Source organism: Patella vulgata, chromosome 6 (genome assembly GCF_932274485.2).
Source record: "Patella vulgata chromosome 6, xgPatVulg1.2, whole genome shotgun sequence".
Classification (NCBI taxonomy): domain Eukaryota; kingdom Metazoa; phylum Mollusca; class Gastropoda; family Patellidae; genus Patella; species Patella vulgata.
The window spans coordinates 13,762,767-13,781,510 of NC_065884.2; the positions used below are offsets into that span (position 1 = coordinate 13,762,767).

At 32.9% G+C, this 18,744-nt stretch overlaps 1 protein-coding gene across 1 annotated transcript in view; it reads left to right on the forward strand.

The window, feature by feature from the left end:
- The window catches only part of LOC126825300 (U1 small nuclear ribonucleoprotein 70 kDa), an 89,125-nt gene that overhangs the window by 3,867 nt on the left and 66,514 nt on the right, over nt 1–18,744 (forward strand). Inside the window, exons 2-4 of the mRNA XM_050554883.2 lie at nt 2,083–2,145; nt 3,895–3,949; nt 8,857–8,921. Coding sequence (XP_050410840.1) covers nt 2,083–2,145; nt 3,895–3,949; nt 8,857–8,921 — 183 coding nt within the window. The remainder of the gene's footprint in view (nt 1–2,082; nt 2,146–3,894; nt 3,950–8,856; nt 8,922–18,744) is intronic.

Below are 18,744 nucleotides of genomic sequence, written 5' to 3' on the forward strand. Positions count from 1 at the left end.
CCAGTATATAATTGTTTAAATCTATTTGAATAAATATTTAAGACCAAACGTTTGAAAATTGTCTATTGTAAGAACAAGTTCAGATTTTTAATATCAATAGTTTAACGTTTTTTCTTTACCAAATTTTAAAAATATGATTAATACCTGTTGGGGAAGTCACGATTTCCTAGTAAAGGAGCAAGTTGATCATCAGGCAGTTCTGAATTCTCCTCTGGGAAACTTTTGTTGTTAGAAGACCAAGAACGGGACCTTGCTCTGTCTGTAGAATTATACCCTGCAGTGTCTGATAAGGGGTTATTCGATTCTGGTGACCCTAGATCAGAACTTGACACGTCTCGCGATCGATACAGTTGATCTCGATCTGATCGCATTGACTGTCGTAAGCAGTTCGGAAGACAGGATGTTTTTGTTATTTCCTCCTCTGCTCTGGAATCCAAAGAGTAGGAGTGTTGACTCTGAGTTGATTTGCTTCTGCGTATCCTTTTAGCAGCTTGAATCCGGTCATGCCTTTTGGACGTAATAGCGTCGGAATCTTTAGGCTGAAATAAAGAACAATAAATACAGATCATGGAACTAAGTTTACGGAAAGCTGATGTGAGACAAAATCACAATATTTTTTGTTGAGGTCCATCGTCCTTGTCAAAACCATCTTCCAGAGTAGATCAGAAACCTGATACATGTTCTGCAAAAAAACCACAAAAAACAACAAGAATCTTCTGCACCCCCTCACCCCTTCTTGAAACCTCCATTTATTGTGCCAACCCCCACCCCTTCTTGAAACCTCCATTTATTGTGCCAACAAAAGTAATGTATTATGCATATATTAAGGAAAGTTATGTTGGAATGGTGTTATATATGTCAGTGACGAGAAGACAATTTTAACACTCAATTAGACCGACGTCTCATCTCAAAACATATTCTGTGTCATAAAAAAATAGCGTCTAATCTGAAATATTACAAAAGTATTACCTCCTCAAAAACATTGACTTCCGGCAGCAGAGCCTGCCCTCTACAATGCATAATTCAAACAATACATCAACGAAAGGATGACAAAAATTCTTGTAAAACAAGTCGAATGAGATGAAGGGAAGACTTGTTGTATGGAGGCTATGGCGTGACTCTATATTTAGATGGTAGTTATAAGTAAAATGTTTGGTGGGTATGTATGTTTAATATGTGACAGTGAGATAGTACAAGTCATTTCCAGGCTTTGGGGATATTATCATCATCATACAGAGAGCTTAATTATTACCATCTGTACTGGTATGACATTATGCCAAAACAGTTTCTACTTGTCTCTTATCAACATCATATTATTATTATTGACAATCTTCCAGATATTGCTAATATTCCTGACTTAAACTCAATCATACACCTGGTTTTAAATGGTAGTGTCCGTCACCACCCTATGGGAAAATCCACTGACAATTCTGTACCTTTCCATTCAATTCCTATGGGTATTTCCATGGAGATTAATGAAATGAAATAAAAATAGTGTTTAAAGTCCTATTTTTCTGAATCAATGGGTTCAGTGAAGATGGGCATACACCATACAGTGTGCTGGGAGTGAAATTTTACTGGGACAGTGGAGTTTCCGCAAGGCTCTACATCTATACAACTGACAATGGGCAAACCAGGCTTGGTTATTGTGCTGGCTCTTCTATGGGGGTTGCTGGGATCCAACAACAAAAAATAGTTTCCAAGAAAGAGCTGGCTCTTCTCTAGGGTTGCTGGAATCCAACAACAAAAAATAGTTTCCAAGAAAGCGAGAATGTTATTGAATAGTTAAGACTAAGACATTTTACAACTCACTGTTGATATGAATGTTTCATGGTTTGGAGTTACTATAATTGTATAATGTTTATCTACCAGTAATTGTTGTTTGTGTATGCCAAATATCTGTTGAACATGGCATATCAGAGCATTAAACCTGGTTAAGATGCAGAAATAATAGCCAGAAAAATACTAATTCCATGGTAACTGTTTACTGCCAGGAGAATGGATTTCCATATTTTGACGTGAAGTACCTAATTGTGATGTCTTGGTTTTGAGAGTTTCTGATTAGTTGTTTGTTTCTTACAGGACCCTAAAGACACCCCACCACCTACACGGGTTGAAACCAGGGACGAACGGAAAGAACGAAAGGTGAAGTATATTTATTTGATTTTTATTATATCGTTTGAGAATGGTGTTGGGTTGGCCATTGTTGCCCAAGGCCAGGGCTCTATTTAATCAGTATCAAATTGCATTTTGTGAGACAGATTCCCCAGTTTTACAAAACAAATCTTTGTTTGATTAGATAAAACACAATCTTATGTCGATAAGCTACGTTCCATTTATAAAATCAATAATTTATTGGTATTGATTTGAAGAAACATGAAAAATATCTTAAGATATCTTTTCCGGCAATTTGTCTGAATTAAAAAATTGTTTTTTTGTTTTATTTTCACTTTGCCAATCATATTCTTCTCCAAATAAAACGTGGCTCAGTGAGTAGGACGTTGGCTCGCTAACCTGGAGGTCCTGTTTTTGATCCCGGTGCTGGGCGAGAAAGTTAATCAGGGTTTTCCCGCCGGGGTTCCCGTTTGTCAGTGTGGGGTGAAGGGACAACGGAAAACTGAGGTCTTGTGTAGCCATTAGTGTGCATGTAAAAGATCCCTTGAGAGTTGGAAATCTGCTCTGACTGGGCTAATCAAGACGAGTATAAGAAAAGAAATTATCATGTATATACCATACTCTAAATTACACTGGCAGTAGTCATTGTTCTGTTTTCACTTTTCATGAAGCTATAGTAATAGATCTCGAATTTATAAAGAGGTGCAAGCTGAATTATTTAATAGGGTCTATAATAGAAAAATAGTGCAAAATTTTAAAACATAAAAAGACAATCCTTGATTCATCAAATATATTTTCTAATGCGCAGTTTTATGATTGAGTTGGAAGTGCATGAATTTAAGCTAAATATATAAAGAAAATATTGTCTGTTGTACAATAGTATTGTGTATATAAAGATGAGTATATAAGGCTATTGTGTTGGGATATGTTTAGACAAGTTTTATTATTGTTTATATTGAAGGAATATTGATCGTATAAAGTCGATATCAATATACACAAATAATATATTGTATTGTTATCGTTCTGGATCAGTTGTTTTCCAGAACATTGCCTTGAAAGCATGAAATAGGGTACATTAATTTAGAATATTGAAAAAATATTTTATTACCTTCTTACATGTCTAGTTTTATTTATTGGCTTTATATAGCTTCGTATTTTTATGAAGATATATATACCACTACTAATGATATATTGAAATGCATTATATTCATCCTTGAAATGAGATTGAGGTCTCCTGGGTAAAGGTGCACAATATCTCTATTGCATGGCGTTATGTCTGCATATTATTTTTAGAGAATAACGTGGCTGTCGTCAGGCATGTAATGTAGGTTGTTCATTCATTTTAAGTCAACAGGTACAAACAATTTGTTTGTATCGATTTCAGTTGAAAGTACCAATTCTAAAATTCACATTGCCATGAAACTTTTCTTGTCCGAGACTCTGCAACACCTTTAGTCCACACTATTTTGAACTTTAGGTTTTTGATAAAAAAAAAAAAATACTATGGCGGTAAATTTTTTTTTACAGATTTTATTGGGGGAAAAAAAATAATGTGCAAATGCTCTTTAGTTCCAAATTTTAAGGTTTTGAAATTTTTCAAAAAATATAATTTTGCCAGACTCCAGTGGCTGTTTATGAATTTGGTTTGGATATTAGTACAGTATCTGATGTGTTAAACAGGTTTCCTGTAACTTTGATTGTTGAAAATATCATTGACTAAGCATTTAAATTCATTTGAACATAACAAGTATGTAATAAATTGAATAATGTTTATTTCAGAGAAAGGAGAGAGCTGAAGCCCATGCTTATAAATTAGAACAAGATCTAGCTTTATGTAAGTATTTAAAATGCATATTGGTAACAGGTCCCCTAATACACAGATGGCCATTGCCTATATTAATTCTGGTAGTGGAGTGGATGATGAAATTCATCTCCTGGTTTATGAATTAAAAGAGTAACAACATTAATGAAAAGCTGTGTATATTAACCATTTGACGAGCTGTTAGAACGGTAAGGAATAGTATGGGAGGTCTCGAGGGTTTTTCACATTGATGTCTTCATCATTCGTTGAAACTCGTTAAGTCTCGAATACAAGAGACAATCTTAGACCAGAAGGTATATTGATTACCACGAATCCACGATGGCCGAAAGATAAATTATTCATAGAGCCACAAGTTGAGCCATGTCTAATGTGCAAGAAGTTTTGCAGATACGGTAGTATGTGCATGTTAAAAAAAAAAATATATTTCGAAAGATTAAGTAAAAGATTTCTTTAAATGCACCATTCAGAATGGCTTTTCTTTTAAAATGTCATTTGACTAAGAAGATAATGAATATCGTATAATGTCCATGTAATTATTTCTAATTTGGCGCTAACATGAATGTATAATTTGATTTTAATTCCTTGAAAGATTACAAAGCAAGTTTGATATATGTACATTTAAACATTTGACTTAATAAATTTGAAATTTTCGGTTTTAAAATTTGCATTTATAACTGAATATTTAATTTGGCGTAAAACAACATATTGTAGAGCGATTTATTCTACGTAATATGAATTTGAAACCAGTATTTAATTGTAACTTTGTTGTTGATAATGTCTAGTATTGATTATTTTTATTGTTTAATTTATGAGTTTATTAAACTTTCGTTTATCATAAACTGACAAATATGGAAGAATATATTCTGTCTAGGTTATCAACTTTTCATTGTACATTTTAATTTCACATAACATTAAAAAATTTCCCGCGGCTTGAAATTCAGATGATCATTATTTATATAGCAATTGAAAATGTGTCATTCATACTCATAGCGTGAGAATAATATTCAAGCTAAATTGAGCATTTAGCTAGAGTACGACCACTGTGTATTAAGGGGGTCTTGATTGACAGAATGATTTAAACCATGTGCTTTTGATCATAAGGACTGTCATTGAGTCTAAAAAGCATGGTTTCGATACTGAGGTTGTACGTGTCACAGATTAGGGTCACCTGTCAAACCGCACGGGTTTTCTATGGGTCTTCCACTTTTGGGGGTTTTCTCTAAGTGCTCTGCTTTCCGCCCACTGCTAAAGACCTCTGCGCATAAATAAAATTGAACCATGTGTTAGTCCCAAAATGACCTAATTTGCATGAGTGGACGTTGTACCCGATTTCTCTCTCGTATATTATGTTGGTTATTAAACACCCCATTCTTTTGATACCAGGAATGTATATGAGCTTGAATAAAATTTTAAATGTGAATTCTCATTTTTGCTTTTATTTAATGTGACTAAAATGAAGTCCTTTGGCAAGTATTACTGTTTAAATCTTGTAAATTATTCAAAATAGTTTTATTGATTTTCTGAACATTTTACAGAATTTGGAAAAAAGTAAATTTTTAGATTCAAGTTCTTAAAAAAAATCAAACAGTCAAAGACGATCAATTGAAATTGAAGTAGCCCTATAAGTAATCATATAGATTAATTAAATGAATACATTGCATCAAGAATTTGCCTGACGATCTGTTTGACTTTCCACAGAACAAAATAAATTAATCTTTCGAGAATATGACAATTGACAAGCATTTACCACATTATAGAAACTAAAAACTGCGCTTGAGCAGAAAAATCTAATTATATGAGTGTAAGTGATTGTGTAGGTGGGTTTTTTTTTTTTTTTACTCTCCTAATGTATATATTATCATTAACATGCCCTTTTGAATGCTTTCGCTCTTAGAAAATTGCACAAGACAAAAATTGCTTGTTAAAAACAAGGTATTGACGTCATTATATTGTCAAGGCAACCTTCAACCCCAATTTTTAACCTTTAGTGACCGCTATGAATATTCTAAAAGGTGTCGCAGAATGAAATTACTTGTAGTCTAAAAGTTTGAATAATAAGACCGTTGATAGTTAATACTAGATCATTGTTCTCGGGTATAGATCCCAACTTATATAATATTTATTAGCTCAGGATGAATGTAATATTTATATATGAATGAATTGATCTTACCACGAAAATACTTATTAAAGTATTATTTAATATATAGTCATTTGAAACCTGAAAGCCTGGGAATAGATAAATATTTAAAATTAAAAACCGACTAATAAAAATTGTATCAAAAATAAACATGACCATCTGTTAGGCTACACCAATCTGATTTTCTGTTGCTCAGGGTGTTGATAAATAAATTGCCAATTAAATCGTGAAAGATATTTTGATTAAAATTTAAAAAACTTGGCACTAAAAGCTTTGGGACTGCACAACCATGTACTATCGTTTTTTAAATGAATTATCTTTGAATGAATAAGAATAGTTTTTAAACAGGTGTGGCCTTGGATGTTTTTATGCAATTTGTGAAAAAAAACAACAAAAGTATTAAAGTAGGTTAGAATTTTACACAGGTGTTCCCCAAGAACAGAAAATCAAATTGGTGTGGCCTTGGTGGTGTTTATACAATTCGTGAATAAACCCCAAACGTAATATAAGTATTAAAATAGGATAGAATTGTGATAAAAATTCAACAACTACAGGTCCTTATTTGTTTTGTGAAAAAACCCAATGTATTATAAGTATTAAAATAGGATAGAATTGTGATAAAAATTTAACAACTACAGGTCCTTATTTGTTTTGTGAAAAAAACAAATGTATTATAAGTATTAAAATAGGATAGAATCAAAGTAGGATAGAATCGTGATAAAAAATTTAAACAACTACAGGTCCTTATTTGTTTTTATAGTCTTAGTAACATGTACTTGACTATTGGTTTTCTAGTTTGATTAAACAAAATACTAACCAATCAACTCGTCAATTATTCATTGTTTAAGTGGGAAAATAAATAGATGTCAGATTCATTACTATTGACTATTCGACTATCATATAACGTTACTTTAGTAACACCAACAATCTCTATATGGATTGGGCGTTGAGTGGCCCAATGGTTTAACATGTGCGTGGTTAGCTCATATGGTCTTCATTCAGTCAAGTGGCGTTGTTTCGATTTTAAGAGTCTGGTCGCCTTTCAGACCTTGTGCTCCCGGTCTTCCGGTTTCCTCCCTCAATTAAAGAACCTTACGAGCAAGAAAATTAATTTATATAACATTTAAGGTTCAAAGAAAGACCTGCAATAGGCAGATGTATCTCTTGCTTAATGCCTGTATAAGTTAAGTGCAGTTATCTTGTTAAAAGTACGCTTGTACATCTCTCAGTTTACATATTCATGAGCTGATAATAATTTTCCCTAATAATATTCCCTACGTTCATGACTTAAACATTAGAAACGAAACAACCTCATCTCTACATGTTAACTGTATTGCGTACAAAATAATTACAGGTCTCCCACAGGCATGGCTGATTATCTCGTAAGACAGATTATTAGGGCTTGTATTCAAGTCAATCCTGTAGCTGTATTTATGGCTGTAATACATGACTGTTTACTCTACTTATCCTCTAAGCTTTATTCAGTATTGCTTAATACTTGCCCAAGGTTCTTCTAATTTATGTCATTGATTTAGATCAAGGCTAAAGATTGTATTATCCAGTATGTGAAATATTTATAAAATAAGCTCACATTAGGGGAAATCGAGGAGTGTTGGAACATTGTGGTATTGGATGCAAGGTTTCGAAATACAATTTCTAGCATATCAAAGACTGCGTAAATTACCAAGCTGCTGGAATATGCTACTAGGCACAGTCCCGAACGGGATTGTTATTTCAAAAAAGGAACACTAAGCAAATATGGCTTTATTTGCATCCCCACCCATTTATTTTTGTCCTTGACATTACCAAAATAATATAATGTTATGAAAGTTGAGCAAACTTTATTTGAAGTGACAGCCCCTTCCTTTTTGCATGGTCATATTAAAATGTGCGAGTCGATGGATATAATGTAATATACCCATACAGTATATACACTAGATACTGCTTTTAAATCTAGGACATGGTTATAGTGCTATCCCTGTGTATTATAATGCAGGTCATGAAATGCATGAATGATTAATGAATTATTGAATTATAATAATGCATTGGATTTATACATCACTATAATAGAATATTACATCTTTGTTGAATCAACTAAATTGACTCAATTCTGCAAACTTCAACTATAAAACAAAGCAGATACGCTAACAGACTTATAATACATTAGATATAATTATACATGGAGGGAAGGACTTAAGCTGCTCTTCCACTGCCACACCAAAATACAATCTTCGCTAACTTTCTACTTGCGAGAAGACTCGCAATACGACAAGATCCCTTGATCCCTACTACTTAGCTTGTTCTTATTTCACTCATTATTAGAAGAGCTTCCAAGAAGTAGACGACAGATTTGCCCTGTCCACTTTCTCTTCTGATTGAAGGTCTTCCACTCGACAAGCAGAAATAAAACGATAATAAACTACCACTACTGTGCGGGAAGAACATCCCTACAAATTTTACAGATTTTTATGATATCTATTGTAAATGGACACAAGACAATAAAAACTGTAGATTCTAGGGTGCATGGGCGATTGCTTTTGGATCACTTCGTCATGTTTATAGCTTTGTAATAAAAAGCCTTGCATTCATCATATGATACCAAAAAATAAATAAGGATAATATGTTGTATTAATGGATCAGGTTGCCATAATTATTATTTTTGTTTGTCTTTTCTCATTAACTGTAGTAAAAGGGGAGTAACTCTGAAAAGTTTAAAAACCAAGGATCTTTCTTTAGTGTATGTTATTGTTAATTACTATTTCTCTTCTCTTTTTTTTTCCAGGGGATCCTACAGGCCAGCATGCTGGATTCACAGATGCATTTAAGACATTGTTTGTGGCAAGAGTTGTAAGTTAATTTAATCATTTTATATATTTTCTACATTATGTTAAATAACAAACTCCCCCACCCACCATAATAGACCATATTAGATATTCCCTTGCATACTAAGAATATGTAAGATATTGTAATATCTTTAATCTGTGCTCTTTACGTGCCAATTTTAAGTGCGAAAAGTACTGCAAACACCTTTCTCCTTTTATTACAATTTTGATACATGTGTCTAGTGAGGAGCATGCAGATTCATAGAATCTTGAAGGCTATTAGCTGGTCGTTCATATCAGTCTTTATGTACATGTAGAGTGATAGACTAATGGCTCCATAAACATTGAGGGTAAAAAATGTATTTTTCACACTTAATATCGTAAAGATGTAAGAACCGGGACTGAATACATTAACAGTAGACTGAACACTTTAACAAAAGAATAAATGTAATTGATTTTGGTTATCGTAGTCATTCATAATAACTGAAGACTAGAGAACTAGCCTACTTAAAAACAACAATATTCGAAACCATGTTTATACTTGGCAATGAATTGGCATACAATCTAATTACATCTTCCCTGTTCCTTTCTCGTTAAAACAATTTTTTTTACTGACCAGCCAAAAATTTGCTAATACCTTATAACTCATATAAATATTAAATTACATAACCAAATACATAACTGATGATAAGAACTTAAGTAAAGACACATTATGTAAGATAAATTGCAGGTCTTTTTTCTAGTTTCAAATGTTATATAAATTATTATTCAAACATTAACACAACCCCATAATCAACTCTCTGGACCTTGGATGGCTCAGATTTTAAGTAGATTAGAACACCCTTGTCATTTAAGAGTTAGTCATAAAATAGATAATTTATGCTACTTCTTGTTAAAACTTAAACATCATAACTTCGAACGAAATAAGGCAGTTGTTGACTGAAATTTTTAATATGTTCATTTTTCATTCTCTGTTTTTGAACTACATGTATTGTCGCAATAACGGCCAGCTTTTTAAGTTACTCTTACATATTGCAAGGGAAAAAAAAAACGAAATCATATATAGCAACTAGCAAGAACAGCCAGCTTTTTATGTAACTCTTTATAATGCAAGGGAAAAAAGCACGAAGTCATATATAGCATCTTTTGTATATTTATTGACAATATCTATTTTAGATCTACATGTACATGTATATTCTCTTGTACACTAGTAACAGATTCATAAAAAAAAGTTGAAATAAAAAGACATGTAGACAATTTTATCTTCTTAGACATAATACATTACATACATTCCGATTGTTGGCATGTTTTTGTGTACCGGTACAGACATATTAATTTTTGTGATTACAATTTGGATTTTGAAATTATGCCAAAATGTCGACTTGAAATACTGCATGTACCCATTTGATACATTTCCATTTATTTGTCATTCTATTTTTCTGTTATCATTATCTAATAAGCTCTTCATGAAACATGCTAGCAATTCTTGAAACACCCTTCTTCAAGTTTTGATTTCCTTTTCAACTATCTGAATTTTATTTGATAATGTACGAAATAGTATAATGGTATGTGTTTTAACAGGGTATATATAATATTTAATGGTGCCATTTGGCAGACCCTCTTATTTCATTTTATTAGCTTTATATTTGTTGTATCTGTACAGATTATATATGACGTAATTCTCTTATAAAATACAACATTGCTATGATTGAAGTGGTTGATAAACAGTGATCATCCACATCTCCTACACACACAAACTTTTTCTATTTCTGTACAAATACACAGCACAAATTCAAATACAGTGGCAAATCCAAATACACAGCGCAAATTCAAATACACAGAGCAAATCCAAATACACAGCACAAATTCAAATACACAGAGCAAATCCAAATACACATGGCAAACCCAAATGTACAAGGCAAATCCAAATACACATAGCAAACCCAAATACACAACTCAAATCCAAATACACATGGCAAACCCAAATACACAGCTCAAATCCAATGGCAACTCCAAAGGCACATGGCAAATACAAATGCTCAGAGCAAATCCAAATACACAAGCCAAGTAGGATATTTTTTCTGGTTCCGAAGAAACAGAAACAAGACTGGCCTGGATTTCTATTCTTTTGGTTTATATTATTTTCTGATATTTACTAAATTCAACTGACCATAATCTAGTTCCTGAAACTTATTCAAAAAACATGGTTGATGTTTTCAGTATTAGTGACTGTGGAAGGAAGATGGTCAGAGATAGGGTAGACATAGATACATATTCACCTTTCACAAAAACTGTTTTTCTAGTCTGAAATTGAACTTGTGGATCTGATATTTCCCTTAAGTCGAGCTGATTGATCTATTCAAATCACAGCTGAATTTGACAGCATCTAGATGCAAAGATAGGATCCTTGGCTGGAAACATGAAAAGTGCGTTCGTATTTCATAAAACAATACTCAAGTTTTATTCTCAAAATCAACTTGAAACTAGAGTTTATACTAGAGTTTAAACAGTCTGTTGAATTTGATTATTTCATTGAGACCATGAAAGTATGAAATCTCAGTTTCTGTTTATGCTGCTATGTCATTACTAAAATTTGTCTATTTCATTGAGACCATGAAAGTATGAAATCCCAATTTCTTAAATAAACCCTTGTTAATCTTGAAATGACCTAAATACTACAGTATGGATATACATTTAAGACAACAGAGACAAGCCAGTTTAATGATTTCATTAGTGAACTATGGAAACCATGGAAGATAAAGATGAGCCCAGAGTAGATATATTCATCCCATGAGAATCATTTCATTATTCAATCAGCTCTTATTATGCAGCAGACATTAAGATGTTCATGGGATTGTGGAATTGTTAATTTGGGGATAGTTTTCCCACAACATCAATTTTTACAGCCAGCTTGTTTCAATTATCATTTCTTTGTGTATAGAGTTCTGGGATCATAGACGGTAAAATCTAATTTGCTTATCATAATTTTAAGGAAGTTTGTGCATGGTATTGATTAATTTGGCTTGTTATGGTTGGTAATAAAATGGTTTGTAGTTCTAGATGCATATTTATTTTATTTTTTCAAATAAAAATCCAGATTTTAAATAGTTGAATGACTTTCGATTTTTGTATTGCTGTATTTGAATCTATTCCTATATCTGAATATCTAGGAATAATGGTCCTGTTATTTTCATGATGACCATATTGTCAAAAATCTTAGCAATAACTAATAATAAATGTTCAACTGATGTACATAACTGGATATTCAAATTGTCTGTAGTTAATTTTTACCATACAAGAATCGAAAATTACTTTTTACCATATAAGGAAGACGCCATATTGAAAAGTTGCCTTTTTGACATACAAAGAAGTTCTTGATGTCCATATTGAAAAATTGCCTTTTTGTCATACAAGGAAGTTCTTGCAATTAAAATAACCTTTTACCTTTCAAGGAAGATATCCCAAAGGAAAATGAAAATAGCAAAATCCAGAACTAAAAGAAATAGTGAAACTTGTGTTAACACTTTGTTTTAGTTTGATGGGATTAATATGAATATAGATGGGATAGAATAGTTTGACGTCTATGACATTGCTCTAAAGATAACTGTATGGAGAAAATATTCCCTTTAGATTTCCTGCCATAGAAAACAGAATATTTATAGCTCAAAAACAATGGAAGAAGAATATATTTTGACTTTGTTATATAAAGCTGGGACCAGTGGCGCAAAAGAAAAAGTAGTCGGTAGTAAAAACTTATATTCCCAAATGATTAGACAGAAATACCTCTTAATGCTTATATACACAATATAAAAAAATAGATGAAATAGCTAATAAAAACAATAACTAAATCCATAACAAATTAACCATTGATTGGTCTTGTATGATTCTATAAAAAGAAAAGTTTGACGGCTATAAAAGAACTATTTCTTAAGAAATGAGGACACCACAAGCTTTATTAGTTTAAAAATAATATATTGAATAAAAAAATATCACCCTAGGTAAGAGTGGTCGTTCAAACCCACGAACAAAGTAAGTTGTAGCACTACCATGTAATCAAATAAAGAATATCGCCCCAGGTAGAAGTGGTCGTTCAACCCCAGAAACAATGTAAGTTATAGCACCACCATGTAATCAAATAAAAGATATCTCCCCAGGTTAGAGTGGTTATTCAACCCCACCAAGTAAGTTGTAGCTAAATGTAATCAAAGGTGTTATCTCATCTATTGACCATCATTTATAAAATGTGGTGTATTGTACACATAATACACATGAATTGTACCAATTGTGGTAGCATGAAATGTAGTAAACAGTTCTCGCTCCATCAAGGGCATTAACTGCTAATTATCTGTATTTGATCATTTTGTACATGCTTTTCTTGAAGTGTAACATTTGCTTGATGTTAAGTCCGCTTTCATAATCAAGTCCGTGCTTTCATGATGTTTAAAAGTCTGATTTCATGACGATATTGGTCTCCTGTATTCTCACTAGGGTGGTTGTTGAGTGGCTTAATGTTTGCACTTTAGATCATAAGAACTGTCATTTATTCAAGTTGCATGGAAATGATCCCAGACTGATACATGACAAGGAGTAGGATCGCTGCCTAACCTTGTGGGTTTTCACCGCATCCTCCAGTTTCTTCTCACTGGTAAAGACCCCTGGCCCTCTCTCTTGCAAAGTGTTGATAATATTCTACCTAATAATTTCTTCCAATGAAGATTTAACCCAGTGGGCATTGTGGAAGACTGGAATGCTTCATTGGAAATTTTGTACTTCATTCTATATTTTGTCGCTATTTTTCACTTACGTCAAAGATTATCTATCCTATCTTCTCTTAATATTTGGCTTCAGTTCAAATCTCAGTGTATAATAATAAAAAATAGGTAAATAATATAGAAAGTTATGATAGACCTTTAATCATGCCACTTGGTTACAGAGTAGATTGGGTCAATGTCAAGAAGGTTTCTGGAAGTGGAACGATGGCTGATTTCACAATTAGACAAGTTTAACATGCTCTCTATTTAAAACTCTTAATCAAATAAGTATTAGACTTGTTTAAATGTGCTTTATACTGAAGCACTCATTTGTTACGATCTAGACTACCTGCTGGACAATCTTATTGAGTATTAAATCGATGTAGGCAGACAGAATGGCTTTAAATCCCCATTTTAGTTGAATAGAAATGGATACAAATTTACTAGAATGATTGAAGTCAATTCAACAGTTGGCACTTCAAACACTATAACATTCTCTTTGATATCCAAACAGGCCATTTATTGACATTACAAGCTAATAGACCAACAGACATTTAACAAGAAAACTGTCGAGGGAAATTCTTTTTGATAAGAATTTTTAACTTCCATTAAAAAGTGTAATTTTTACATATTGAATTGATTATGGCATATTAAGTTTATCAGTAGGTATGGGGTTGGATGGCCGAATGGTTAGCATGTGCGCTCTGTATCATAAGGTCTGTCATTGAGTCAACTGGCGTGGTTTTGATTCCCCAGTTGTACGTGACAAGGAATAGGGTCGCCTGTCCACCCTTGTGGGTTTTCTCCAGGTCCTCCGGTTTCCTCCCACTTCTAAAGATACCTACACGCAAGCAAATTATTGAAATAAAACTGAACCATGTGTTAGTCACAAAATGACCTAGTTTGTGTCGAGTGGACGTTAAACCCCATTTCTCTCTCTTTATCAGTAGGTCATTGTAATGAATTTAGTGAAATATATTCTGCTTTAAATATCAATATGAACAGGGCCAGATTTACCAATTTGGGCGTCGAAACCTACACATCGCCAAACTCCATTAATCCTGTATGCCTACATGAATGTACAGAGGTCAAAATGAACCGAAAAAATAACCTTGACATGAAAATTATTCCGAGTTTAATCCAATGATTTCAATAGATTATTATCATAATATTCATAACGTTCCAGCTGTCAGAAACAAGCTTTTGACATTTAGCAACAAGTGATGGATTTCCTAAAATTATAATTTGTATTGTTAGTAACAATAGCATTTCTCTGGAGACGTTATGAAAATCGTAAAAATAATTAGTTCTATTTTTGACATTGACAAGAATCCAAAATGATTAATTTATTAAATGTGAAGATGAGATTGGTCATTGGTGCTTGTACTTTGATGATTAATTATATAGTAATTGAATGGTTAAATAGATCTAAAATAAGGCCAAGAAAAAAAAAATACCTTTTATTTCAGTTACTTGACTATAAAAATAAAGTGTCATTCGAAAAGTTTTTTTGTTATTTTATTTTTTCATGGGGTTTGTATGTATTGTTTTCTAGCATTTCTAGCTTATTTACTTATGCTAGGTTCACACAATCACGTTTTGTGCTACGTTTGAAATCATGGTTTTAATCGTGGAATAATCGTGGCGATCCTATCTGGTTTTATCATGTATTGAGGTCAGTCTAAGCAATCATTTACTTAATGAAATGTTTCTGAACCAATCTGCACATAGCATACTGTGGACTCAATAAGAACAATCCTGTCGTAATGCATCATACGACAGTGGGCACCTGGCATGAGTAAGGTTCTTGAAATAATACTGGAGTTTTGGTGTTGGAATTTGTCTCGGACAGGGAAATGAGGGGGAAAAAGAGTATTATTGGCGATTTTGGTTTTAAAAAAACGTGCGTCAGATAACCGTAAACCCAAGTATATTTTATATTTTGGCCTATTGAATGTTTTAATATTTACTGATGATAATTAATAAATAATTATTGAACTGAACAAACATTGAATGCTGTGTTTATCTCCAGGCTATGATTTAATAACTTAATAATTATCCTGCCAAATCATGTTAGTAGTTTTCCAATAATTCAATATACACGGTTTTTAACTCAATAGATTTAGTTTTATATTCGCAGTTATTTGTGTTATACATCATCTGTTACTAAAGAAAACATATGACTAGAAACCAATACGGCTTATAATATTGTAATCTACGTGTACGCCTACTTGTATATTTCAAAATATATATCTGTACCTACACAGCAATCATAGCCATTTCGAAAAAAACCCAATGGAAACAGAAATAGACATTTTGAAATTGAATATTGATGGATTGATGTGTATACTTGTACTAAATTATTTGCTAGAATTATTTTATTTATGGAAAAGCTATAAAAGCGATATTTTCAACAAAAAAAATGACTGGATCACTGAAAAGATCTTTTTATTCTTGGTTGAAACAATATAAATTTTTTGCTTAGATAAAGAGAATCACACAGTATTTTATTATTTTGTTTAATATATCTTTATATTAGCTTAATTAAATACAAATGCTCAGAGCATGGATTCATTAGTCACACATAGTTTGTCTTCTAATTGAAAGTACAAACTTTGTGTAAATGTTCCTCTGGTGAATGTCCTGACTAGTTCGATGATGAGCGATTTCTGATTGATTGCTGATGCTTTATAAAAAGATAAATGTACAGGTAATTAATGAGTATCGTTTATTTATTTTGGCTTTAGGTTAGGGACATTGTCATCACAGGTGGCTTTAGGTTAAGGACATTGTCATCACAGGTGGCTTGAGCTTTAGTTTAAGGACATTGTCATCACAGGTGGCTTGAGATTTAGGTTTAGGGACATTGTCATCACAGGTGGCTTGAGCTTTAGGTTAGGGACATTGTCATCACAGGTGGCTTTAGGTTAGGGACATTGTCATCACAGGTGGCTTTAGGTTAGGGACATTGTCATCACAGGTGGCTTGAGCTTTAGGTTAGGAACATTGTCATCACAGGTGGTTTGTTAAATATATTTTAACTCTTGTTTATTCAAAGTACAAAAAGTATAATAATTGTTATAGTTTACACAGGAATCTAAATATTGATCAAAAATGACATATTGTTTATTTTATTTCTATATATAGGCTTGTAAAACACCTGCATTGTACATTGGCCTTGAAATAATAACACTTGCATCTATCTAACCGGTTATTATTTATTCTATGATTATTTTTTACTAACACAAACAACACAGTTGTGCTAGATATTCAAATAGGTTTTAAAGCAATACATTGTTGGTTTTGTAGAGATATGTCTATTTAGCTTAGCATAAGAAAACCATGTCACAGTTTAGGTGAATATTTTTGTTTGATCTAAAGATAATACACATTTTGTTTTTAGCCTAGTTATTTCTTGTGTTAACTACCTCATTGTGAACATAATTCTTCAGAAATAATGGCAATTACACCTGTAGTTTCATGAATATATTTCCTGTAATATGACAAGAATGTTGACTATGTTCTTGATGAATAAGTTCCATTATTCTACAGAATGTTGGAATTTGTTGCTGAACAGTTTGTTTATTATCTCTGATCCCCCTCCCCCCTCTCTTGCTCTTCAACTGATTGTTAGTAGAAAGTATGGGTTTTGAGACATGTAACATGGTTTGTCTAGTCAGTGTCGAAGAACAATTGAACATTTTCATGAAATTAAATGTAACAAGTTTTGTCTAGTCAATGTCCAGCAGGAAGAAATCAAAATGTTGTGGAGTACATTTAAAATGGAAACATTTTTGTCCACACGCAAACTTTGTCACCAGGGAAATCTGTAAACCTTTATTATTTGTAATCATTTGTCGGCTACTGTAACGAATGTTCCCTCAAGATTTGCTTTTGGATAAAATGATTGTCCTCATCTTTTGACCACACTTAGGGGAGACAAGCAGTCTGATTACATTGACACAGTAAAGATCATTCTGAAACTCAACTTGAGGAACTTTGTGAACATGGCTGTGTGTATGCCGCTTTTATCCTCCAAAGCTTGTCCATGTCAGACAGAATAAAAATGTCTCTTTAACTAAATGTCCCATGTATATACTGATCTTAAATTCATCTCGATCATCTTGAGGAGGATGGGGTCCCCACTTGTACGTGACAAGAAGTAGGTTTGCCTGTCCAACCTTGTGGGTCCTGTCCTGGTCCTCCAGTTTCTTTTCCTAAGCACAAGCGGATTATTGAAATAAAACTGAACCATATGATGATAGTACTAAAATCACCTTGTTTGTGTTGAGTGGACGGCAAACCCCATTTCTCTCTTGAATCATCTAGCTGAGCATATTCGTAACAGTAATATTACATACATGATATAGTGCACAAATAGGTTGATTGCTATGATATATAGAATACAAATGTTGATATATGCTTAATTATTTACCATGGAAGCTCTATCTAATGTCGGATACAGACCATGTAAAATGTCACAGCTGTCGTTTAGATAATTATAAGATTACCACCAGTTTTAACAAGCCTGTGTTATTATAATGATAATGACCTACTTTGTAATGTTGCCATTTTGTGAAGAATTATACCAATTTGAGACATCACAGAATTATTTATTGTTTGAAAAAGGGTCGATTGACCCTAAACGTTATAATTAAAGTACCAATCTTATTTTTTATTAAGTGGGGGGTTGGATGGCTGAATGGTTAGCGTGCGCGCGCTGTATCATAAAGTCTGTCATTGAGTCGACTGGCGTGGTTTCGAATCCCCGGTGGTATGTGACAAGGAGTAGGGTCGCCTGTCCAACCTCGTGGGTTTTCTCCAGGTCCTCCGATTTCCTCCCACTGCTAAAGACCCCTATGCGCAAGCGAATTATTGAAATAAAATCAAACCATATGTTACTCCCGAAATGACCTAGTTGTGTCGAGTGGGCGTTAAACCCCATTTCTCTCTCTCTTTATTGAGTACTGTTGAGCGAGGATTATTCCATGATCAATTAAATCAATTATAAAGTGGTGTCAATGATGGGTTTTTATCCAAGAGTATGAAATCTTTGGAATAAAACTATTGTAGTGAAGAATTTAACTAGTACTTAGT